General features: G+C 39.1%; 1 protein-coding gene across 3 annotated transcripts in view; it reads right to left on the reverse strand.

Moving 5' to 3' along the window:
- The window catches only part of TRAPPC9 (trafficking protein particle complex subunit 9), a 324135-nt gene that overhangs the window by 221578 nt on the left and 76278 nt on the right, over window positions 1–26279 (reverse strand). For all 3 annotated transcript variants that reach the window (XM_020804535.3, XM_078391677.1, XM_072999383.2), the window contains 2 exons: window positions 11126–11268; window positions 8036–8146 (listed from right to left, as the gene is read on the reverse strand). In XM_020804535.3, the coding sequence (XP_020660194.3) occupies window positions 8036–8146; window positions 11126–11268 (254 nt within the window). The remainder of the gene's footprint in view (window positions 1–8035; window positions 8147–11125; window positions 11269–26279) is intronic.

Below are 26279 nucleotides of genomic sequence, written 5' to 3' on the forward strand. Positions count from 1 at the left end.
GTGCTGCATTAAATGAGTTGTTCCCATACTTCTGCCACAGCTATTTGACTGTTGGCTAATCTAAGCTCATTTTAACTGTGAACTGCTCAGTGACTTTAAAATATTTCTAGCCCCAATGTAATGTCTTTGCTTAATCAAATGCCAAGGAGTGTTTGCAGTGCATCCCTTCGATAGTGTTATTTAAGAGTGGAGTTAAGTCATGTTAGGTTATCCCTGAGTTCTCCCTTAAAGAAATAATAGTTTCAGATGAACAAATGTTCCTCAGGATAGGGAATAAAATAGCAGTTAACATCATGTCAGCCATTGTTTAAAATAACAGCCCTTCTTCAAAATCCAAGCTATTTCCTCCCTCATGAATTCACCTCTAAATGTGAGGTTTCAAAGATCCATGAACATTTTTGCATAAACCTTGCAAAGGTTTGCAAGGTTGGCTTGTTTATTTTGTTCATCAGATTAAAAAGAGCATTTGGACAGTCAGAAAATGTGTGAATCATACCATTAAACATGCACCTCTGTGCTTAAAATAGCTTTGCAGCTGTTCTTTTCTTTTTTTCTGGCTGCTGGAAATCAAGGAGAATTTGTAAAATCTGTCAATGGACATCAGAGAGAGCAAGCAGATGATATTGGACTGTTGTTTCCTTGAGGGAGACCTATAACTCTACAGTATGGTGAGCACAGCTTGCCAGGTCATCTGCATTCTTTCCAAATGACTTAATTCTCCCTTCTGCTTAGCTAGAGATTTTCTTTTTCATTTTCTCCAAATTGAAATGTATGTCAGCCAGCAAAGCAAGTGGGAAGTTAATATTAATTTATCATTTACAGAAGTCAGATCAACCCTTCTGGCATCAATATACCTGTGCTCATCATCAAAAAGTTTGGCTGCAAGATTGCCAAACTTGCATACAGAATGTGGGATGGTAAACAAGAGGGAGTAGCATGGAAGACGTGAACCAATGGGGTGACCCTCAGAGAAATATATTGGGATCAGGGCTTTTAACTTGTTCTGAAGTCACCAGGAGTTAAGAGTGGCTGATTCTGCTTAGTTGGGCTGGTGAGAACAAGAATGTGAAGAAGTTCAAAAGGATCTCTTTAAACCGATGCATCACAGTCTTGGGTCCCTAGATGTTCTTGGACTACAACTCCCTGAAATCCTGGCCAGCACAGCTGGTGATGAAGGCTGGGTAGGGATGGGATTAGGCTCAAATGTGGGGAAGGGAAATAAGGGATGGGACCAAGTAGAATGGCAACTGCATAAAATGGCAACCACATAAATACTTGCTAATAAATTTACAAAGTGAGCTTCCTGTGTTAATAACAGCATTGTCAATTAGGGGCTCACTACCTCATATTAATATTTTTTTTTATTTATTTATTTATTTATTTATTTATTTATTTATTTATTTATTTATTTATTTACTTACTTACTTACTTACTTACTTACTTACTTACTTACTTACTTACTTACTTACTTACTTACTTACTTACTTACTTACTTAATTTATATGCCGCCCACATTACCCAAAGGTCTCTGACAATATGCAATTGTCAGTCTTTTTCCAAGGGCTGCGTGTGACTGAAAAAGTGGACTGCAGTCCACCAAAGCAATGAAATAAATTTATTGTTCCTCAAGGTATCACAATGTTTTTGGGGTTGCTGTTGTCGCTCTTGTTGCTGTTTCCCATTGTACTCTTCCCTGGGTTCCTGAGCCTCACTACCATATTTGACCACAATCCATTCATGTGCTGGATCACAGAACAGAAAGAGGTAGCTGCTTCACAGCAGCGTCTAGTTTCCAGCAAAGAAGGACTAGCAGTTTCTTAGAAGAACACTGGATATAAAACTAATGAGACCCAGAACATGTTTAATCAGACTTAATTCCAACAGCCCTCTTGGGGACAATAGTTAGGCCATCAGAGAGAGTTGCTGTGTTTTCAACGCCCTACTAAGACTCAGAAGGCGCCTCTTTCAAAAATTGACCCTCAGATGATCTGTAATACTATTTAGTACTATTTCTTCATCATTTGAAAGGGCACTTTTTAAAAACAAATGAAAAGCTCTTGAAAGAAAGTACAAGTGATGTTCTAATACTTTGGACAGAAGTCATGCCAGACCCACATTGCCTGCTAGACAGACAGGTCTGGTTTGAGATTAGACTGATGCTGAGTCATGCTAACTAGATGTTCTGTCTGCAAATCAAGAGAGCTATTTCCTAAAAATAAAGACTGTTCCATCCCAAAACCATCCCAAAGAGACTTGTTTTTATAATTTGAACCTATTTACTCAATACTTTCCATCGTGAGGTCTACAATGTACTTGGCACCCTCACAAATTTTCAAATTTGTTGTTATTGCTGTAGGGTTTTTTGGGCTGTTTGGTCATGTTTGTGGATTTCAATGGCTTTCGTGTGTAGTCTAACACAAACGTCATCAAAGTTTCAACAAAAAAGAAGAAAGTTTAAAACTCAACAAAGTTTGGCTCCGAGCACTATAAAATACAGCCTGTAAAAAGGTCAACAACTTTTACACAGGACTGGTGATCACTGCACACAAAAAACTGGCTAACGACACCCATCAATCACAGATCATCTCTCTCCCTTATCACAACAATACACCCATCACAAAAAACCACTCTGATCACCATAATCACCCAATCTCTTGAAAAACTGATCCCACAACTATCTCACACACTACACCAGAACACACACAGAGTTCTAACTCCTGTCCTTTGAAGACCCAGCCACAGAGATTGGCAAAACGTTAGGAAGAAAAACCTTTAGAACACAGCCAAACAGCCCAGAAAACCTACAACCACTGGATCCCAGCCATGGAAGCCTTCAAGAAGACATTGTTGTTATTACCAATTTTTACTATTCTCTTCTGCAGATAACCATACCTAAATTTCTTCAACCTTCCCTAGAAACATTCCAGTTCATTGATATCTTTAAGGTGGTTCCCAAAAAATATACACATGGACAATGCAAGAGACATAGCATGTATAGTCTGTATGGTACCAGCAAAGAAACTCAAAAAAAGATAAATACAGTTGTGCCCCGCATGACAACGATAATCCGTTCCAGCAAAATCACTGTAAAGTGAAATCGTTGTCATGCGAAATTAAAAAACCCATTGGAATGCATTAAAAACCGGTCAATGCATTCCAATGGGGAAAACACCTGCTCGTTTTGTGAAGATCCTCCATAGGGGAAGCCATTTTCGATCTCCGTCTTCCAGAAATAGGTCCGGAAAACAGTGAGGAGCCATTTTGAAAACCCGATGATCAGCTGTTTCTAATCGTTGTGCAGCGAAAAAATGGTTCCCGAACCAGGGAACGAATCATCGTTAAAGGAAAAAAACCATAGAAACGTTTTATGATCGCTATAGCGATCCCAAAAAACTCATCATTAAGCGATTTTGAAGCGGGGTCATCGTCAAGCGGGGCACCACTGTAGATAAAATACCATCATAAGTCTTTTTCTTTAAAAAACAAAATCTGATCGAGAAAAAAGAACAACAGACATCTAAAAACATAACTGTTAAGTCTTTATGGTTCATTTTTCCACTTTTAATTATAGTACTTTAAAACGTATCTTCCTTACACATCTGAAAGATTTCAAAAGCAGTAAAATAAATGTAGTGCTGAGTGATTTTGTGAAGTTCTTCCAAATAACCTATTTAAGAAGGTTCCATTATAAAGCTTAATGAGAAAACCTGCACAAATACAGGCATATGAAAATAGGTCATTACAGTCTAAGGAGGAAAAAAAGCATGCAGTGCTGTTTTGAAAAATGAGATGAGGCCTTAGTAAATAACCCACTGAAAGGTTTCATGGACTAGCAGATATTGTCCCTTGATAGACTCCATTTCTAGCAATATAAGACAGGTATATCAGAGAGAACAATTGCAGCTATTAGACAAAGACCTCTCTTCCTGTCGCAGTCCTATTCAAATGTTTAAAATATGAGCCTATCAGAGTAATTAATATTCATCAGTGAAAAGGAGACAGGACTTCTCTCATATATCCTAAAATTATATTCTTTGTGCTAAAAGCAAGCAAGCTTAAGGCAAAGTATATGCTCTGACTCCGAGTGCTGGTAATAAATTGTTTTTATTTTCATTTTATTTTCTGCCTAGCAGTTAATATTTGCTCTACAAAAAGAACTCTAGAAGACCCGTTTACTACATAATGCAAGATGTGCAGAAGGAAAACTGCAAACATTTCTTTGGTCTCAAAGGACTGTTGACAAACAAACAGAAGGGCTACAGTGAAGCTGAAAAATGAGTCACCAAATTTCTTCGAGAAGTGCCATCCTGCCTCCCGTTAGTCTTTTCCCTGCCACTGCGTACAAAATATAACACATCACAGCTTTCAAAAGTGTTAAAAACATAATATTTACATTAAATAAATTATGTTAATCTGTTCATATTTATGCGTAGCAACCCTGCTTTTATTGAAAAGGCTTCAAGAGAAACTCTGGAAAAATGCAATGCCAGCCGCGAGGCTTTGGGGCAGCGATTACTTAAAGAACTAGAGTGGTCAATATGATCAGATAGGCGGGGTATAAATGGAATAAATAAATAAATAATAAATAAATAAATAAATAAACTTAAAGTGAACAAGAAAAAAAGAAAAGTTTGAATTACAAAGATGAAAGTATATTTGCAGACCAAGTGCAAACTGGTATTGTCGTTTTTCTTTCCTACTGTATTCACATCTAGTCCATTCTGAACATTCATTCTGTTTACATAAATTTTCTAAGTATTCTTTCCAACAACAATGCTAGGTAGTTCTGGTCCATTCCTTCTCCATTAGCAAAGCATCTCTGTCACAATTCTCAGGGTGCACAATTTTTGACGTAATATACCTTTTGTGGAAACCCTCTTATGTTTTGGGATTTTCTGCACTAAACTTAAATGAAGCTTGTCTTACACAGAGAACTAGGCCATTAAACTGGTTTTAATTCCATTTTCGTTGGATCCATTTTTCTTTGCATCCTCTTTGCAAAATATAATCAGACTACAGTTAATGTATCTGCTGAGAAAGACCTGAATTTACAAACAGAGCAACAAATATGAAAATATCTATTCCAATAAAGCCCTGGGATATTAAATGAGATGTTCATGACATACACACGCATATTACTCTTCATTCGCTAAAGGCACTAAGACAGCAAGTGAAGTAACCTTATCTTCAAACATTGACCAGCGTAGACTTACAAAATGGATTAATCATAAATCAAAATTTTATCTTCAATTCTCATCTGGGGAACAACTTCAAATTCTTTCATGATAGTCTCTCCTCCATTAACTATTAAGCTTTCATTAGACAGATACATGATGTCAGTTGAATATTGTAGTCAGTGGAGAAATGACTTAATAGACTATGATTAGTTGCAATATGCAAAGCTGATGAAAACGGTTTTCTTTGGACTCCCAGGTATAGTATAAATGTCTCTCTATTTTTCCCCCTCTGAGACAAATCTAAATTTCTTTATAATATCTGACTATGGTTTAATCCCTTGTCAGCCCATTGCACTGGATAGTCAGAGATATACTGCCTCTCACATACTGGGGCAGTTCCTGAACTGAAATACACATGCCCCATGCACTCACAGGACAGATAGGAAAACCTAGGAACATCTCAGTAAACTGGGGCTGCCCAAACCAGAAACAACATCCTTCTTCTAGCAAGGCCACTCAAAATGGCGGGCAAGGTAGAAAAGCGTTCTGAGCAACCCAACGGATCGTATCCACTGCTGATCTGTGGCTATGGCCAAAAAGGAAGCAATCCTATTCAGCTGCACAGATGAACATAACTTAAGAAGAAGCGTTTTTAATTCCTGTCTATGCCCATGATCTTCCCAGAGATGTGCACACGAATTCTCTGCTCTTCAGCAAAATCTACTCTCCCTGCTCTCAAATCCTCGGGACTTCTTAAATCCTCCAGTTTATATTTAGAGGTTTGGTTGATGACCTCCTGAACAAGAAACGACCATTCATCAGCTGCAGGAAACAGTCTAAATGTGCTCATCTAAAATCACAATGCCTCATAGAAGCCATTGCTAAGTAAAATCTGAAAATTCCACCCCTGCAGCAAATTACTCCTTGGCTGCAGATTTCAACTGCAAATCTCTCGGTGACAACTTCTGGAAAAACTGTTTGAGGCTCCACCTCCAAGCACTGCTTTTTCTACCACCTAGCTTAATGAAGAGTTCAACAGAACTCAAAAGCCTATACTCTTCTGCACTATATTTTGTACCCCTTGAAAATCACCTTACCACCCTGGACATACCTGATGTTGCCTGATTTCAGAAGCTAAGCACAATTGGGCCAAGTGATTACAGTACTCCAAACCCATCCTTGGCCATATTCTCCTGACACAGGAAAAAGGGAAAACATACTTGATACCCGCTTCTTTCCTGAATATTACATTCCTTCTGTCAGTATAAAATATACAGTACCTTTGCCTGTATCTCCAGAAAAATGTGTCCTGCCTCAACTTCAGATTGCTATACCATCCATTTTATTCAAATGGATGATTTTTTTTTAAAATACAAGAATCACCTTTTAGAGAATGGAAGGCAATTCAGATGAAATACAGCAAAGTGACAGCTCATGTAGACTAATTTTCGTTTTTCTCCTCATACTTTGAAAGACATTTACTTCATAGCAGCAACTTCATGGCTGATGTTAGAGCTGTGCACGTATAAAGATCATTTTTGCTGTTCAAGTCTGAAATATAATGACTTTTCCAGTGACTCTGAAATCTGTTTACCACACATTCATAAACATACCACTTTCATAGCTCCACAAAAGACAAATGACAAGGATGATCTACTCAGATCAACAGTCTGATAAATCTTTTCACACTAATGAGGTAGTTTGGGACTATTCAGTGCCAGACATTCTGTGCACAGAATTTAAATGTCTTAGGTAAAGTAGGATAAAAGACTTTCCTCTTTTAATTACAAACGGCTCTTATCAAATTTGATTTTAATAATTTGATCATCACATACAAAGTGTAATCAATGATCAAATATAGCTTTGCACATTGTCACTATTCATGATCACGTATTATGGTTATAATTCACGGTAATTTATTTTTAAAGATCAAGGAAATACCTGGAGTTCTACATAATATGCAATGTGTGGAATAAAGTGAGAAGTAGTCCTGAAAAGCTTATAGTGCAATCAATTAGATAGTTTTCAAGGTCCTACGGGACTCTTCAGTGTTTTTCCTGCAACAGACTTCCAAGCTCATAACTTCATAAACAAAAATATATATCTGAAAAATAGTGAGAAAGAGCACAGAACTGAATTCCCCTCTCACAAAACTAATGAAGGGAACCATTTTGATTGCTCAGAATGCTGTTTCTTTCTTCTAAGCCAGGGGTCTTCAAACTATGGCCTGCAGGCCACATCTGGCTCGGCTTACCTTTTTATCCAGCCTGGCAGTTCATTCACTTCTTGCTGGCCCAGAAGGGGAAACTGCCAAATGAGGGGAGCGGGGTTTCACTCTGCACTCGTGCATGTGGGGGGCAGGTTTCGCTCTACGCCTGTGTGTCCGGGGTCAGGGTTTAACTGCAACTGTGCGTGTATGCGTGCACGTTCCTTTGCCCTTCAAAAGTGTCTAAAATATTTGATGTGGCCCTCTTGCTATAAAGTTTGGAGACCCCTGTTCTAAATAATGCCATCAGGGTAGAGCATCATAAAACTGCAAGGTACCTACCAACCCAAAAATAAATTGGGTTGATAAAATTAAGTGAATCATAAAAATTAGGCTGTTTGCAGCAATACCTAATAACTACATGCACTCTTCAGTTTCTGAGCTTCTTGCATGCACAAAGGAACATAAATATACAAAAAACTTTTAAAAAGTCATCATCTTAGCATGTTGAAACAAAGGCAACAAAGAATCTTATGACATCCAATAGACTTCACACAGATTTTCTTGGACTCCATTATATGCAGGTTAAGTAAAAACATAACTGAAAAGGAAGAGGACAAAGTAAAGAATCAGCATTTGTTTTTAAACTTACCGCTGGCATTCTCCAGCATGCAAGACTAGATCTTCATTATTCTTTGCACTAACTGTGAGTTCATGTTCCGTTGAATTGAACACATCAAGGAGCAGATGACACTGACGGGTACTGTTTGAAGAAATTGAAAGAAATAACATTGAGGCCTTAACATTCCAGCAGATTTATGCTACAGAGAGTTGAGTTATGATAATTATGATAACATCATCACTATAACCTCAAAGCGTACTTCTATGTGCATCTAAGAGGAGACTCATTAAGATATGAGACAAATAAGGGGAGCAAAACAGTAAAAACCTCCCTTCATCATCATCACTATGGCAAAATGAAAAGATATTGCCATTCTGTTACAGTTTTATTTCAGTATGAACTTTAATTGAACAAAATCTATGAAATCGCACACTGAAATACAACAGTTTTTTTAATGCTGGAACATTTTGCCTTTTTTGTTTTTTGGGGGGGTTTTTTGGCCAACAAACTAAGATTAACATTCTACTTTTTTGGTAACTCCAATTATCTGTTTTCCAGAAACCCTAAGTTTGACAACATTACTGAAGGCAGGTGCCATGTAAACATTTTCTTAACAGGGTTTTCTACCTTTCAGAGAGGTAAAAGGAAAGAAGGACATGGCATAAGGAGATGCTGCCCCCACCCCTAGAAAGCAGGGACATACTGTATAGCATTACACCATTTAAATGTTAGTTCCTATACAGACAAGAACATTCATCAATGGAAAAACATATAAAACAAACATACAAAATATAAATCCAGGGTAATTAGTTTTGCCCTTCTGCCTTCCCAAGGTCAGCTGGGAATGCATTTTTTCCTACATGTAATGCTGGAGTTGTTAAAACCTCAGCTATAGATGTGTAGGGCATAGCATGACCTTTACCATCTTCACTGTGAACTGGCCTTAAATAAACTTTTGTTAGGTGAGCCAAGACGAGATCCGCAAGTTACGTGTTACAGGGTTATTCAGTAGTCCTTTTTGAGAATGCATGCATCTTAAAAGAATGAAAATCTATCATACTAGTACCATAACTTCTTAAAATCTTCAGTCATCAAAAACATTTTGATGAGCACATGAACATATAAATTATTTACCCTGGGAATAAAGTGGGGACGGGGGGGGGGGCGGAACTGTGAGATAAAAGAAGCCAATGCTATTGCTTTATTCATCAGTAATACTAAAATAGAAACTCATAAAATTTCAGTGAATCAGAGGACTGAAAACTTCACTTTGGAAAGAGGTAGATTTGTTAAGCTTTGGGCATTGAAACAAAAGCTGTCTAGTTCTACCAGTTTCTACCTCCTACCAGGCCAAGGACGTTTCCCTTCACTCTATGGGAAACACAACAAAAGGTGTTTATTTACACAGTATGGCAGCGCAAGAAGCAGCTAAGAAAGATAAATCCTGCATTACCAGTTCTTATTTTACTCCTCACAATCTACTGGGGCTAAAATGCTCTGATCGCATGCAACATTCAAGAGCACTCAAGACTGTCAGGACGGCGGCCTCCATCCCGGAATACTTGCTTCTTTCTAGGACCAAGAGGTTTTCTGCTCACTCATGCAACTGTGCTGTGCACCACCATGCACCACAGACTACCTTGCTGCTTTAGTCATCCTGCCAAGGCTGTCCACGGTTATTTGCCCATTTCCTAATATCTAGTCACTGCTGGCTGTTAGTGTGTACTTTTTTGTTTGGCACAATCGCTGGAAAGGTACCAGAGGACACAAGGAAATGCTTTGAAAATATTTTGCCTATTTGCATTTTTTCCCAAGGGAAAATAACGACTATATAGCGTTCACATGAACTGCAATGGAGTTCTGGATCTCCAGAAATTCGGAATTTTTAAATTCAGTATCTGAACGTCTGTAATTCCAAATTTTGAATCTCAATTTTGGTGCTAGTACAGCTCAATGGAATCCTGGGATCCACTGTACCACCTGTCAGTAAGGGATAATCCAAGCACTATCAAAGGTCACCAAGTCCCAAGATCATGATACAAATAAGGAAAGGAACTTTAGTGAGGCAAGGTAGTAAAAAGCAATATATCCTGTTTTGGTGTATGATCTTGTCCCCCCTATGCTTGCATAAAAGCTTTTGATTTCTTCTTCACTCACATATCTAGCATAAATTTGAAAGACTATTATGTTAGTAAGTTTTCCAAGACATCTATTTGATATTACTCAGACTCTGTTTTATAGTAAGGCTAAAACAATTTTGCAATTGTCTGAATGAAATTTCTTATTCCAGTCCACTTTAGTTCACTCACACCACTATTAGAGGGAGGGAGGGAGGAAGAGAGGGGGAAGGACGGAGGGAGACAGAGACAAAGGAAGGAAGGAAGGAAGGAAGGAAGGAAGGAAGGAAGGAAGGAAGGAAGGAAGGAAGGAAGGAAGGAAGGAAGGAAGAAAGAAAGAAAGAAAGAAAGAAAGAAAGAAAGAAAGAAAGAAAGAAAGAAAGAAAGAAAGAAAGAAAGAAAGAAAGAAAGAAAGAAAGAAAGAAAGAAAGAAAGAAAGAAAGGCCAAGTATTGCAATGTTTCACCATTCCATTTCCTCCTTTACAGCTTCCTGTTTACCATTTATCATATTTCTCACAGTCCATGTTCTAATTGTATGTGTTGTGCAGCATCAGACCTTCCTTTTGGCTCTTTGCAAATAAACAACTAAGTATCCTTTGGGGTTTATTACAGTTACTTTATTAGCATTAGTGCTATTCACACTTGTTTTTTGCTTTTATCCAGTACCTGAGTGACTTCTGACCCAGGAGTCTCATCTTCTAGCACTATCTTTATTTTTGTTTTGGACTGTTCCACCGTAGGTTTAAGGAGATATAAAATATTCAGAAATAGTGTACCTTGCCTTCTCAGTATTAACAAGAAATAACTTGAGTGTCACTGCTAATGTCTATGAAAGATCCTCTTTCCGTTTTACCGTCCATTACTGCAGCCCACTGACTACCATCAACACTACTAAAATTATCAATTATCTTCTGCTGATATAGCTATTAATCCTTGAAGAGGATCGAAGAATGTCGTTCTGTGAAGAAATATTTGCCTTATTTATGAAACCAAACAACAAACCTTGTAGCTGGCAGAGTACTGACTCGTGTAAAGAAGACAGAGGGCTCCACCTCCACATGAACTCCCAGAGACAAATTTCTGTAGTAACCATCTCCATGCCCTGGACCTCCTGAGTATTTGAAATTCAAGATGGCTTCCAGGGTCTTAAAAAAAAGGAGAAAAATAAAATTTAAAGAAGTTAAATTATGCTTTCTCTCCTCTTGCAACTTAATAAGCAGTTACTTTCTAAGTCAGTTCATTTCAAATGCAGGTCTCATTCGCTACATATTGCAACATGGCACAACACAGGGAAAGTGTTGCGTTTTGGTAGCATCAGGCAAGCGAAAAAGCAGTTTACCAAGCACCCCAGGTGGCAATACAGAAGGTCCCCCAGATCCACGGGGGAATGATTCCAAGCCCCTCTGCAGATATTGAAAAGTGCAGATTTGTAACAAACACAATACGTAACAGTCTGTTGGAACTAGGACTCCCCTGTACTTTCAATTTTTATCTGGATGGGACCTCTATGAGTAAGAACTGAGTTGAAGTCTTCCCTCATTCATCAACATGCTGAAGATGACCATCTCTCTCACACAGAGAAGTGAGAGAAAGCCCCAAGATTCTGTGGGTTTTCTCCTTCGATGACAATTAAGAATACATTTCCTTGCTTTCCCAGATGTACAGAGGAAGGGACTGGCTGGAAGGCAGGAAGGGTGAGAGGTGGGGAACCTTGCGCAGGAGGCAGCCTGGCTTAATGTTAACACCCCTCGTCCTGTGTAGCCAGCCAATGGAGCTCTGGATTTTACAACAACACTGGTCTGGAACATAGAAGAAACTGCCTCAAGCTGCCGGGAGACTGCAATGGCAGCAGCTTACCAATATACAAGTTAGGTCTTATTTTCAGGGAAATAACATTTGGTTCCCTCCAGTGGCCAGTTCTGATAATTATGTACACCTTGAAAATCTGTACAGTGGTGCCCCAGTTGACGATTACCTCGTTAGATGAGGAAATCGCTTGACGACTAGTTTTTTGCGATCGCTACTGCGATTGCAAAACTATGATTGAATGGGGGGTTTTCATTTGACGATGATCGGTTCCCTGCTTCGGGAACCGATTTTTCGATTAACAACGATCAAAACAACTGATTGTCAGGTTTTCAAAATGGCCGCCCGCTGTGCAAAATGGCTCCCCGCTGTGTTTTAGGATGGATTCCTCACATTACAGGCACCGGAATATGGCCGGCCTATGGAGGATCTTCGCTGGACGCCGAGGTATTTCGCCCATTGGAACACACTGAGCAGTTTTCAATGCATTTTAATGAGCTTTTTACTTTCGCTTGACGACGATTTCATTCTACAGTGATTTTTCTGGAACGGATTATCCTCGTCAAGCGAGGCACCACTGTACTGTACTTCTAGTTTTTTCCATGTAATATTTTTAATATCTGTATTTTCAAACTGTGGGTAAGTGAATCAGTGGATACTGATCCTGTGGATAAGGGGGTCCTACTGTACTTGTTCAACAGCATTCAGCCGACTAATTCAGAAGTTGTACTATACTGTTGTAAAAAATAAAAATATTCCAATTATCCGAAGGAAGACTACTACTTGTTGTTGTTGTTGTTGTTGTTGTTGTTGTTGTTGTTGTTGTTGTTGTTGTTGTTGTTGTTGTTGTTTTGGTATTCGCAAAGGATTTCACAGCCGGGATCAGATGGTTGTTGTGGTTTTTTTGGACTATTTGGCTGTGTTCTGAAGATTGTTCGTCCTGATGTTTCACCAGCATCTTCAGAGGACAGGAGTCAGAACTCTGTCTGTGCTCTGTGCTTTTTTTCTCTCACTCTATCTGAAACATACTCATATATTTTGTGGTAATATCTTTTTTTAATCATTTAAGCACATGCTTTCCAGTCTCTATATTCCCTTATATGATTAGGGTGAATTTTCTCTAGGAAGCCTATTCTGTCATCCACCAATGGCTATGTTGGTTGAGATTGTTGGGAAATAAATAACTGTCTGGTCGTAATCTGCCCTGGGAACTGTTAATTGATTGATTGAAAATATTTTTACCCTTCCTTTCTCCTTAAAAAGGACTCAAGGCAGCTTAAAAAGACAATATCAAAAACAGTTAGTATACAAATATGTAAAAGGAAAGGCGTTTATATCCAAAAAGGGGAAATAAAATCAATACTAAAAACAAATTTAAAAGGAACAAAGTAAAAACCTATCTCAGAAAGACAGTCACTAAAGGAAAACCTGTCTGAAGATAAGGTTGTTTAGATAGCTTAGAGCCAAGAAACTGATCTGAATACTGGTGACCTTGAACCCTAAAACTCCAGACCTCTTTCAATGGTTCTATGGCTCTAATAGTAAGGTACAGAGAAACAGCATTGGCTATCTCAAAGGATAATACAAGTTCTGTACCCAAGTCCCTTTCACGGAAGATGAAAAGAACAGGAAACACACCACCAGTTGACCCATAAAAAGGAAGTGTTCAGATATTTAAAAAATAAAAATGAATCATTTTAGTCTTTACCAGCAGTTCATGGAAATAAAATTTCATAAAAATTGATATTTTAAAAAAACATAAAATGTACTCAAGATGTTTCAGAGAGCAGTGACTACCTGTAGGGACGCAAATTTATTACAAAGTTTTGATGATCTAACTGTGCAATATCCATTCACCTGATCGTAGCCTTCCCAGCTAGAAACCCATTTGCAGTACCAAAGTATTTCTCAAGTATAATAAATCTAAAGAAACATGTTTAATTTGATGCATGGCATGTCCAGTTAACAATATGAGCACAAACTCCACAAGTTAATGACTTTGGGGGAAACACAGCAAATATTATATCCTTAATTGTAGAGTCTGAAACCAAAACATAATGATGATTACCCTTATTAACAACTATTCTCTAATTAGGTCAATCAGGTCCATTCAAAGAAAAGAGTAGGTAATGCCTTTATCAGACCATTAAAAAAATCACAAGTGACCTGAAATGACGCTTTGAACTTTCCTACGCTTTTCTGCGCCACTCACAACACAATGGTGCCCAGCCTGATAATGACTCTTAGGGGTCAAAAGTTAGATGTATGTGTGTCAGAGAGGTTTTTTTAAGTCTTATGAAATCAAAGGGGTCACGAACCGCATGGGGAAACTTTTGAAAAAAACACAACCTACAAACAGTATTCAAGCCCACCACAAAAATACAACAAATGTTACGGTCAGCAAAGGACAGAAGGGACCCCCTCACCACTGCAGGAGTATACCAGATACCTTGCAATTGTAGCCAGGTATATATTAGAACCAGAATCAAAGAACACGAGAGACACTGCAGACTAAAACAACCGGGAAAATAGGCAGTAGCTGAACATTCCCTAAACAAGCTGGACATGAAATTCTATTTCAAAATACAGTACAGGACAAAACCAACAATCAATATGTTAGACTGCACAGGGAAGCCACTGAAATCCACAAACACCAGCAGAGCTTCAACAAAAAAGAAAAAAGTTTAGAACAAAGCCTGGCTCCCAGCACTGAAAAATACAGCCTGCAAAAGATCAACAAAGGACCAGTGATCACTGCACACAAAAGAACAGCTAACAACACCCATCAATCACAGTGACAGATTATCTCTCCTCCTTATCACAACAATATCTTGTAGGCATATACCCAACAATATATCCACAGCAAAAAACACTCTGATCACCATAATCACCCAATCTCCTGAAAAGGACAAAAAACTGATCCCACAGCTATAAATACAGTGGACCCTTGACTTACAGATGGCTTGACTTGCAGACTTTTTGAGTTACAGACTTCTCTGGCCGCAAAATTTAGGTTTGACTTGCAGACTGAGATTTGAATTACAGACCAGAAAAAAACCAAAATGGAACAAAAACGCCCTGTTACGGGATTAATCGTTTTCAATGCACTGTAGGTCAATGGAGACTTGACTTACAGACTTTTTGACTTGAGAACCGCCTTCCAATACGGATTACGTTCTCAAGTCAAGACCCTACTGTACTCAACTATCCCAGAAACCACACCAGAGCACAGGCAAAGTTCTGACTAATTTCCTCTGAAGATGCCGGCTACAGAGACTGGCGAAACGTTAGGAAGAACAACCTTCAGAATACAGACAAAGAGCCCAAAAACCCCACAAAAACATCTTATGAAATCATGTTTTATTATTTTTTCTCTTTTAAAATGTTTTTAATTTTATTTAAAATAAAACACTACGAGACAAGCTAAAAACCCTCTACAACAAAGAAAAACACAAACAAGCAAAAAGGAAATACCACCCTATGGACTAAAATAGACCCTCCCCCCTTTGGAGTGAGAGACTTCCGCATCGTTTGGCTCACAGATTTCTCCAGCTGGTTCATAGTGAGAACTGAGAAGATAGATGATCAGGTTCGCCCTAAACTCTTGTCTTTTCCTGGGCCCAAAAATATATTAGTTTCCAGCTAATATGGTTGTTCTCACAATGCTTCTGAAAGTGTATCAAGTTCTGCTATATCCCATAACTTCTTTATCAACTCTTCTGTTATTGGTGTTTCTTCACTTTTCCATTTTTGGGCCCAGAGTAGTCTGGCTGATGTGAGTATATACATTAGAAAATATTTTATTTTCTTATCAGTAATTTCGGGCATAATATTCAATAATACTATTTCAGGTTTTATATCTAATTTTTGTTGAATAATTTCTTTTACTACAGTATTTCCCACACCTGTGTCCAATATCTTTTGACTTTTTCACATGACCACCACATATGATAATAAGTCCCTTCGGTTTGTTTTACTCTTCCAACAAATACTGCTGTTACCCTCTGATATTTTTGCTATCTTACAAGTGTATAATGCCATCTATAAAACATTTTGAGGATATTTTCCCTAAGGTTTACTGGCTTAATCATCTTATGACATTCTTTCCACATCTTAGTCCAATCATCAATACCAATACTATGACCGATTTTTTTTTTGCCCATTTTACCATCATCTCCTTCACCCTCTCATCCTCCATGTCATACTCTAATAAGTATGTATACATTTTTTATCATTTTCTCATCAGAATACATCCACAGTTTATCCATCTGGATTTTTTTAAATATAAAAATATAACTTCACCCTCAAAGAAACCCATGATTTTATCTTTTTCGTATCTTGATTCTAGTTTCAACACTGACCACCAATCAGAGGCCACACCAAATTCCCCTAGCTCTTGCTTATCCTTTATATTCTGTTCTTTAGCAAGCAATTCTTTATATGTGGTCAACACTCCTTTCCGATTCAACACTTTCAACGTAAACGCCTCAACAGGAACTACCCCTCTTTCACCTACATTTCCATAATCCTCTACCATTGTAGACCATACTTGATAATGTATCAAAAGTTCAACCCCCTGCATTGAGCCCTTACAGGGTCCTTCCAACTCAATTATTCTATGATTCTTAAATTTGTTTATGGACCGCATTACAGACAACCAATGTGGTCTAATATTCAAATGCACACTCAGCCAGGAAGCTTACTCAATGACCCTAGGTCAGTAAGTATCTCTAAGCCTATCCTACACATCGGATTACTGAAAGGGTAAATTGGATAAGCCCACCTACTGCAATCACTTTGAGATCCTAGAAGCAGGGCATGATACAAATCTATGTGATAAATGGATTCTTCAAAAGATGGCTGGCATTTGTGTTGAATGGATATGTACACTAGACCAGTTGCCAGGAAACAGGAAAGGGAGAAGATTAATATGGGCAGTTATGGGCATCCCAAAGGCAAACAGGAACATAATACTGGAGTGGATGGAACTTTAGGATGATCCATCAGGGCTTCTTATGTTCTTAATCACATACAGTTGTTAAAGTATTAGTTATCCGTTTGATTCATTCCAGGAATCATGAACTGCTATTATAAAAACACAGACTTCAAAGTAATTTCTAACAGATAAATAGGCAAGAGTCAACTCTTCACCAGCATCAGTTTCTCCTACTGGCTATAAATATCTCAATTGAAAAGAATTATTTAATTAAAAGGGAGACAAATTAAGGCAGATTGTTGTTATCTGCCAACAAGTCACCTCTGACATATGGCAACTCCATGAGTGAGGAACCTCCAAAATGTCCTGGCCTTAACAGAGCTGCTCAGGTCATGCAAACCCAACTCTATAGCTTCCTTTATGCCAGTGGTCCTCAACCTGGGGCCTCCAGATATTCTTGGACTACGACTCCTAGAAATCCTGGCCAGCAGCGGTGGTGGTGAAGGCTTCTGGGAGTTGTAGTCCAAGAACATCTGGAGGCCCGAGGTTGGGGACCACTGCTTTATGCAGTCAATCCATCAATTGGTCTTCTTCTTTTCCTGCTGCCTTCAACTTTCTCCACCTTTTTCCTAGATGTAGAACTTTGTACTTACAGTATTCCTGCCGAACTTCATTCTGTTTTCAGCCCACTGCTCATACCTAACAAAATCTTTTTGAATTTTGTTTCTGTCATCCACGGTCTTAGCTGTTCCATCTGATGTTGTGCCATTCATACATTTGATAAGTATTCCCATCTTATCAAATGAATATAATTAACTACAGAAATATAAAATATATGTAAAGCCACATATAAATATTATGTAGTAATAGTAACAGCAAATGTAATAGCAGCAGCAGTAAGTAAAAAAGCATGCTGCTACTTATATTATTATTATACTATACAGTTGCTTTTCTTGTTGAAAAGAGTGGGCATTTCCTGGACAAGAGAGAGAAAAACAAGCATTTAAGAAAAGGTAAAGCACTGCACAATGCTTCCCCAAGGCTACACAAATCGGCAAAATGCTGGAAGTAGCAGAGTTTGGAATATGGTAAGCGCTCAGATGAGGACAGATGCTCTACAGAATGGGCTCTGATACATGCTCCCTCGGGAAATAACAAGGGAAACTGAAACGCTGAGCAAGGGAGGGAAAACTTGAGGAGGGGGAAGTCTTTAACTCCCCAAAAGTTAATTTGTTTTAAAAGAACTAGAGGCTTTTCTCTAAATAAAGCCCCCCTCCTGCATGACAGAAGTCAATCCACATGGTAAGCTGAAAGCTGTTAACCTTTTAGGTAAAATATAATAAGCTGAAACAAAAATTAAGGTGAACAAAATACCGTATTTGCCGGCGTATAAGACTGGGCGTATAATATGACCCCCCCAACATTTCCACTCAAAATATAGAGTTTGTTATATACTCGCTGTATAAGACTAACCCCTCTTCCGCACACCTTCCACACACCAAATAAAAGGTGCTATTCATTGTCACCATTGTACGACCGCAGCACTACCACAGTCCCTCTGGCCCGCCCCTGCATCTCCCTGTGACCGGCACTAGTACGCAAGTGCACATGTGTGAGCTTTGCATAGACAAGGGGCGGGCCGGAGAGCCGCTGCTTCCCACCGAGCAGAACAGGCGGTCACGTCAAAAAGGCTAGCACCCCGTCTCACTGCCGATACTTGCCACGGCCGCTCTGGATACCGCGCGATACTGGACGGTATGTAGAATGAGGTGGGCAGGCATCAGAAGGCCACTATGGGCAGCTATGTCTATCCCAACTGAAGTGCACCTGGCATATAAGATGACCTCCCCCTTGGAGGCATGTTTTTCAGGGCAAAAAAGTAGTCTTATATGCCAGCAAATACAGTAACTGCCTTTTAACATAACATTTGTATATGTTTTTTTAAAAAATATACACCAAATCTTCTCAAGCCCTGAAAGATTTATCATAGTACATGATGTGAACTGCCTAAATGCCCTTTGCTCAGCAATGTGACCATCTGTCCTCCAGCCTAATAAATCTGAAATCCTGAAACAGCTATAATCATGTGTAAAACCAAGAAATTAAATCCCAAGTGTCTTGCCTCTGTTGTAAAAGCTTGAAATAACTCTTACAAATTGTCTATTTAAAGCAAATTGGCCTTCTGTGATGTTTGCTGCCCTGAAGAACCAGGGAGAGTTCTTATAGTAACTGTATGCTGACCTAACATTTTAGGACATAATTGCCCAAAATAGCTCTGCGAAGCACTGAAGCTTTCCCTCAGAGACAGTGAACGTAAGCCGTTTTTCAGCAGCAACATGTGCATTACACCACATGTTTGTCTGCTTCATTCATCTATATTTATGTCTGATCAAGCCAGTGAGCAATGAAATTGCCTCATTCCCTTTGTATCACAATATAGTGGTAACAGCAAATGAGGAAAAGCTAAACATAGATCCTGCATAATATATATCTGGCGAATTAAATAATGCATCGTTGTCCCTTCTCCTTGCAGAATGCTCTGTACCAGGATCCATCTTGAAGCATGTGCTGTAGCTCAGTGAATCACCCTCTCCCCCGAATGTAGAAGAAATATTTTAACTTTCAGCCGGCTAAAAATAGCCTTGCTTGTAACGATTGAAAATGTGAGCAGAATAATACTCCATTACAAAGCAGAGCTGTCATGTTGTGCAGCTTGTACATTAACTAATGGAGTAAAACTCTGGCTGCACTTATAGACCAAAGGTTAAGATGGCAGATGAATGCAAAACACTGAATAAATTCTTACGTGAATAGGGAGAAAGAAAGAAAAAAGACGTGTCTGAAATTGCGATCTCAACAAAAGTTCTTTCTTCACAACTAACAAGGTAAGGAAAGCTCTCTACCACTGCCACAACCAGACTTAAGCTTCTCATAATCAGATACAGTGGTGCCTCGCTTAACAAGCGCACCTTATAACGACGAATTCACATAGCGTTCCATTTTTTGGATCGCTAATGCAAAGGCATACCAACGGTTCCAATGGGTGAAAATCGCTTAGCGACGATCAGTAAGCGTTTCGCTTACCGATTTTCGCTTAGCGATTTTTTCCAATCAGCTGTTCGGCGGTTCCAAAATGGCCACCGGATGCCCGAAATGGCCACACGCAGCGTTTTTGCGCCCTGCCCTCGCTTACCGAGGGCGCGAAAATGGTGGCCGGATGGGGGAAACATCGCAGAACGGTGAGTTTTGTGCCCATTTGGAATGCACTAAACGAAGTTTAATGCGTTCCAATGGGCTTTTCCGTTCCGTATAGCGATGTTTCCCCATAGCGAAGGTTAATCCGGAACGGATTAACCTCGCTATGCGGGGCACCACTGTATGATTAAACAACAGAAATTATATCCAGACTGAAAGCAGTGCAGCATACCCATGTGAATGAAAGACTCAAAGCCTCAGCATTTAGAAATAGCCGTCGTCAATCACCGCCTGTCTATTCATCAAAAAGACAGGCAGTTAATATCAAATCTAAAACAATAAAAACATCAGATAAGCAGCAAGAACAAAATCTAAATTTAGTGCAGCAAAAAATCAAAGCCATTTTCCCATTGATTTCACTGAAAGAGGCATGAAAAGAATAGCATTGTTTTGGCTCCCAAAACATGAGAAAAAGAAAATAACTTTATCCCAGGAGTGACTTGCATGGTTAGAATAATACTGTTTGGAAAAGGTTTATGAACGTCAACTGATCTTGGAAAAGATTTTATGGTCATGAAGACCCAGGCAGTCCCCTGTGGTCCCTGATCTCACACTGCATGGCATCTTCAAATAAGTGCTGGCACAGTACTGTACTCCTCTCTCACAGCAACTGATGGTCTGCCTAATTCCTAAACTTTACTGGGATTCAGAGGGCAATGAAAGCCTTCTTAATCTTAGAACAACAGAGCTGGAAGGAACGCAATGGATCACTGAGTCAAGTCCCTGTCAAAGAGTCCAAGTGAAGAACTTAACTCTGGCTCCATAGCCAGAGACATAAGTCACTGAGCTACCCGGCACTTTCCCATTTCTAAAGCTGTGCTGTTCTAAGGTAACATGACGGCTGTGCTATCATTGAGGTACACAGGATTGACAATACATACCTGCCGTTGTTTTTAAGTTATAGGAAACAGCTTTGTCAACTCAATATAATTTAAAAAAAAAAACAGTATCACAAGCCATCCTTCCAGATTTCTTACAGAAATCAAAAATAGTGGTCACGTTCCTCCACAACTGAATACCAGTATTAGATTAGATTAGGCATCCTTCAGTCTCGAGAGACTATGGTAACGTGCTCTGAATAGAGGACTTGGAACAGCCTCTAGTGTGGCTGAGAAGGCCAATTTGAGAGTGACCATCCCTACCACACTGAAGACAGATACAATCTGTCCCCTGTCCAGCTCCCTGGTTTTGATGGTTTCGGGACTGCCTCTTTGCCTCGGCCTGCTGGACAAGGGTCTCTTCAAATTGGGAGAGGCTGTGATGCAACGCTTGCCTCCAGGCTGAATGCTCAGAGGTCAGAGTTTCCCATCTGTTGAGATCCATTTCCAAAGCCTTCAGATCCCGCCTGCAGATCTCCTTGTATCACAGCGGTGGTCTCCCTCTGGAGCAATTTCCCTGCATTAATTCTCCATATAGGAGATCTTTTGGAATCCAACCATCAGCCATTCTTATGACATGCCCAAGCCAACATAGATGTCGCTGTTTCAGTAATGTATACATGCTAAAAATTCCAGCTCATTCTAGTACTACTCTATTGGGACCTTTGTCCTGCCAGGTGATACCAAAAATCCGTTGGAGACAATGCATATGGAACGTGTTGAGCTTCCTCTCCTGCCGTGCATGAAGGGTCTTCATACCAGTATAGAGTTCCCTATATTCAAAAGAGGTGTCCCAAGCAAACCAGACAATTTTCATCCTTTCAGTTTGCTGGCTATCTCATAAAAAATATATACTGCCATTTCCCCCTGAAATGAAGGGTCTTATATTAATTTTTGCTACAAAAGTGCATTAGGGCTTATTTTCAAGTGATGTCTTTTTTTCATGTACAACAATCTACATTTATTCAAATACAGCCATGTCATATTCTGCTGCACAATGCTACAAAATGGTGGAGGGTGGGCTTTCACTTCACTGGGGCTTATTTTGGGGGGAGACCTTATATTATGAGCATCCTAAAAATCACAGTAGGGCTTATTTTCAGGTTAGGTCTTATTTTCAGGAAAACAGGGTAAATATCTGTCAAACAATTAAATCCTTTCATTGAGTCCAGTAAGATGGCTGCAGAAAAACAGGCAGGCTTTCAGTGTAAACACTCAATAGCGGATCACTGCTTTGTTCCATCTCACTTGGTTTACAAGTATGTCAAACTGAAATGCAGATGTTTATATGTGGCATCTATTGATTTCTCAGCAGCTCCTGAATCTATTACCTGAAATAATCTCCAGGATAAATTAATTAAAACCTCTATAAATAAAAAAATTGTTGATGCTGATGTGAGAGCTCCATTCTGACGCCAAGATTCAAGTCAGCTCAAGTCTGCTCTCAGGTTTGAGATCAACTAAATGAAGTGTTTGTTTGCTTGCTTGTCCATCCAATTCCTATACTGCCCATTTGGCTACAAGGCCACTCTGGGCAGTTCACAAGATGATAAAATAACAAATAACACTTTAAATAAATTCAGAACCTAATAACAAAAAAAATCAAATTAAACATTACATAATTACATTAAAACAAGGGGGGGAAAGACACAATGAAAACAATTCATAAGGACAAGGTGGTGGAACCGATAACTAGCACCTCTGAGCTCTGATGATGTAATATCTGGAGAAACCTGTCTAAACAGCCAAGTTTTCAAAGATCTCTTGAAAATTCCCAGTGAACGGACCAGGCATTTGCTGATGATACCATATTATTGTCCCTAATGCAATAATGGTTACAGAGACTATTGAAAGCCCTTAATCAACTGGCAGTAACAGGATAAATTAAAAATCAATCATGAAAAGACTAAAATGCTAGTGTTTGTCAATAGGTCTAAAAATCATGCATGGCAGATTGATGGACATCCCACAGAAGAAGTAAAGACCTTTAAATATTTAGGACTAAGCTTTTCTTCACCCAGATCTTGGAAAAAATCACCTTGAAAAAAACAAAAAAGTTCGCCATCAATACCTCTATTAAGGTTTTATTTGGGCAGAAATGGTAGACAGCTTCTATTTGCCTTAAAAATCAGTGAGGCTAAAGTCACACCACTGATTTGTTGTGGTGCTGAAATATGGGAGTCCGCTCAGAATATGCATCTAGAAATCTCTCATAACAAATTTTTGCAGGCTATCTTCGACTTTCATAAAGAAACTAATAGCTTTATCGTTGTTGTAGGTTTTTCAGGCTGTTTGGACATGTTCTGAAGGTTGTTCTTCCTAATGTTTCGCCAGTCTGTGTGGCCGGCATCTTCAGAGGACAGGAGTCAGAACTGCCTGTGCTCTGGTGCGGTTTGTGGGATAGTGGAGTATTTATAGCTGTGGGATCAGTTTTTTGTCCTTTTCAGGAGATTGGGTGATTATGGTGATCAGCATGATTTTTGCTGTGGGTGTACTGTTGTGATAAGGGGTAGAGATGATCTGTCACTGTGATTGATGGGTGTCATTAGCTGGTCTTTTGTGTGTAGTGATCACCGGTCCTTGTGGCTTAGTAGAGTTCGTTGACCTTTTGCAGGCTGTATTTTTCAGTGCTGGGAGCCAGGTTTTGTTGAGTTTTAGACTTTATTCTTTTTTGTTGAAGCTCCGCTGGTGTTTGTGGATTTCAATGGCTTCCCTGTGCAGTCTAACGTAATGATTGCTGGTGTTGTCCAGTACTTCAGTATTTTGAAATAGAATTTCATGTCCAGCTTGTTTTAGGGCATGTTCAACTACTGCCGATTTTTCCATTTGTTGTAGTCTGCAGTGTCACTCATGTTCTTTAATTCTGGTGCGGATGCTGCATTTGTAGTTCCAATATATATCTGGCCACAACTGCAAGGTATCCGGTATACTCCTGCACTGGTGAGGGGGTCCCTTTTGTCCTTTGCTGACTATAACATTTGTTGTATTTTTGTAGTGGGCCTGAATACTGTTTCTAATACTGTTATTAGAATCTGTCGTTGTTGTTGTTGTTCTGTGCTGTCAAGTCACCTCCAACTTATGGCAACCACACAAATGAGCGATCTCCAAAACGTTCTGTCCTCAACTACCCTGCTGAACCCTGTGGTTTCCTTCAGAGAGCTAATCCATCTCATATTTGGTCATCCTCTTTTCCTGCTCTCTTCCACCTTTCCCCGGCTTTATTGTCTTTTCCAGAGAATCATGATGTGTCCAAAGTAAGGCAGCCTCAGTTTCAACATTTTTGACTGCAGAGGAAGTTTAGGATGGATTTGATCTCGTGGTTCTGGTTCATCCTTCTGGCAGCCTAGGGGTATATAGAAAGCTTTCGTCCAGTACCACATGTCAAACAAATCAATTTCTTCTCCATCAGTTTTCTTTACTGTCCAGCTCTCACAACCATGCATAGTAATCAGGAATACAGTAAGTGTGGATAGTCTTGGTCTTCGTCTCCAGTGACAAATCCTTACACTTGAATGTCTGTAGCGTTGGAGCACTCATCACCTCCCAAGGCAATTGTTCCATTGTCATATTCCCCAAGGCGTTAGATCATTGTGCCCAACAAGCCCCCACCACCACCACCATCAAGCACAGGACAGAAAGGCTGAATGGCAAGATGTAAGTCTGCTGAAGAGCTTCATTTCAAACACTGGAGAAGTTTTATATGGCCTTTTAAAATAAAGCTAAGCTTACAAAATAGAAAATAAATCACAGTATCATTGTGAAATGACAGAAAAATGGTATTTGTCTACATTTTTGGTATTTAGATATAGGTTTTCCTCTTTATCCCTCCTTGCATTAAAAAAAAGTCTCACACACCCTTTGAAATAATCAATGTATCCTATAAGCTCAATATTCTTAAAAACTTTCTCATTTAAAACAGTAATAACCTGGGAACCCTTTTCTCCTTATTTAATGTGAGGAAACCCTTTCCAATCCAAATGTACGCTGAAGAAATAGATTGAAGTATGATATATTTACTCTGCCAGTGCTCCCAAGAGAATCAATTTTTCCCATCCAGCTCCCTTCCGAATAGATCTACACACACATAAGGACTTTACTGACACTTCGCATTCAATATTAGCACAGCTGAAAATCAAATCTTTACAGAAAACCATTTACAAGGCCAACTTAACAAAAGGCTAAATGTAAGTCAGCAGCACCACATTCAGGAAAGTGGCAGGAATAAGGAAGGTTTTATTTTCACGTGATTGTCTGGAGTCTTTTGCATTGATTGCACCACCATCCCTAGTTATGCTGAAGATAATCTAAGTATAAAACAGTAGTTCAGTATTTGTAAATGTTTAGGTAAGCACATGTCCAATTATCATATGTGTATCTTTCAAACGATAATTCTAAGGGAGTTCTCACCTACCAATGCTGCATTTCTTGTTATTTACAAAGAGATATATTCATTTTTTTTAAAAAAAGAAAGGTCTCACAGTACAGTAGTATCAGGTGAGCACTCCTCAAAGAGTTCTAAAGTCTTCTTAATCTCACAGCCAATCTACAATTTAAAATCTCCATCACGTATTTCAGTGACATTCGCTCTATATTGAACACTGCTTTTCTTTGCTGGCTCATCTAGGTCTATCAATTTCATCCTTCAACTGCCACAGTCATGGAGATGAAATAGAAAGCCCTCCAGAAAAACTATTTATTTCCTTGATCACTTCCATGTTTCCCCCTTTGCTGTTGTGCCTTTTTGGTCTGAAAGACTAGGTGTGCTTTTAACGATGGTGATGATAATGTCCAAAGATTGCACAGATTACAAAATTAGACATGATAAAATGGCAAAGATAGTGCACTGATCGTTATGCAAAAAAATATAACTTGCCAGCCTCCAAAAACCCGTGGGATCATCAGGTAGAGAAGGTGTCAGAAAATGAGGAAGTCAAGATCTTGTGGGATTTCCAGATCCAAACGGACAGATAACTTGAACATAACACACCAGGCATAGTAGTAATAGAACGAGGAAATGTCTTGATCATTGACATTGCAATGTCACAGTTGAAAATAAAGAATTGGAAAAACTAACAAAATACAGAGACTTGGCAATTAAAACATCTCGCCTCTGGAAGAAACACGCTCCAATGGTCTCCACAATTATTGGGGCTTTGGGAACAATATCAAGAAATTTCATACAGAAATTAAGCAGTTGCAGATCTAAGAAATCACACCATCAGAGCTATAAAAATGACAATATTAGGAACAGCATACATACTGTACAGATATTTAACAGATA

Source organism: Pogona vitticeps, chromosome 4 (assembly GCF_051106095.1).
Source record: "Pogona vitticeps strain Pit_001003342236 chromosome 4, PviZW2.1, whole genome shotgun sequence".
NCBI lineage: Eukaryota > Metazoa > Chordata > Lepidosauria > Squamata > Agamidae > Pogona > Pogona vitticeps.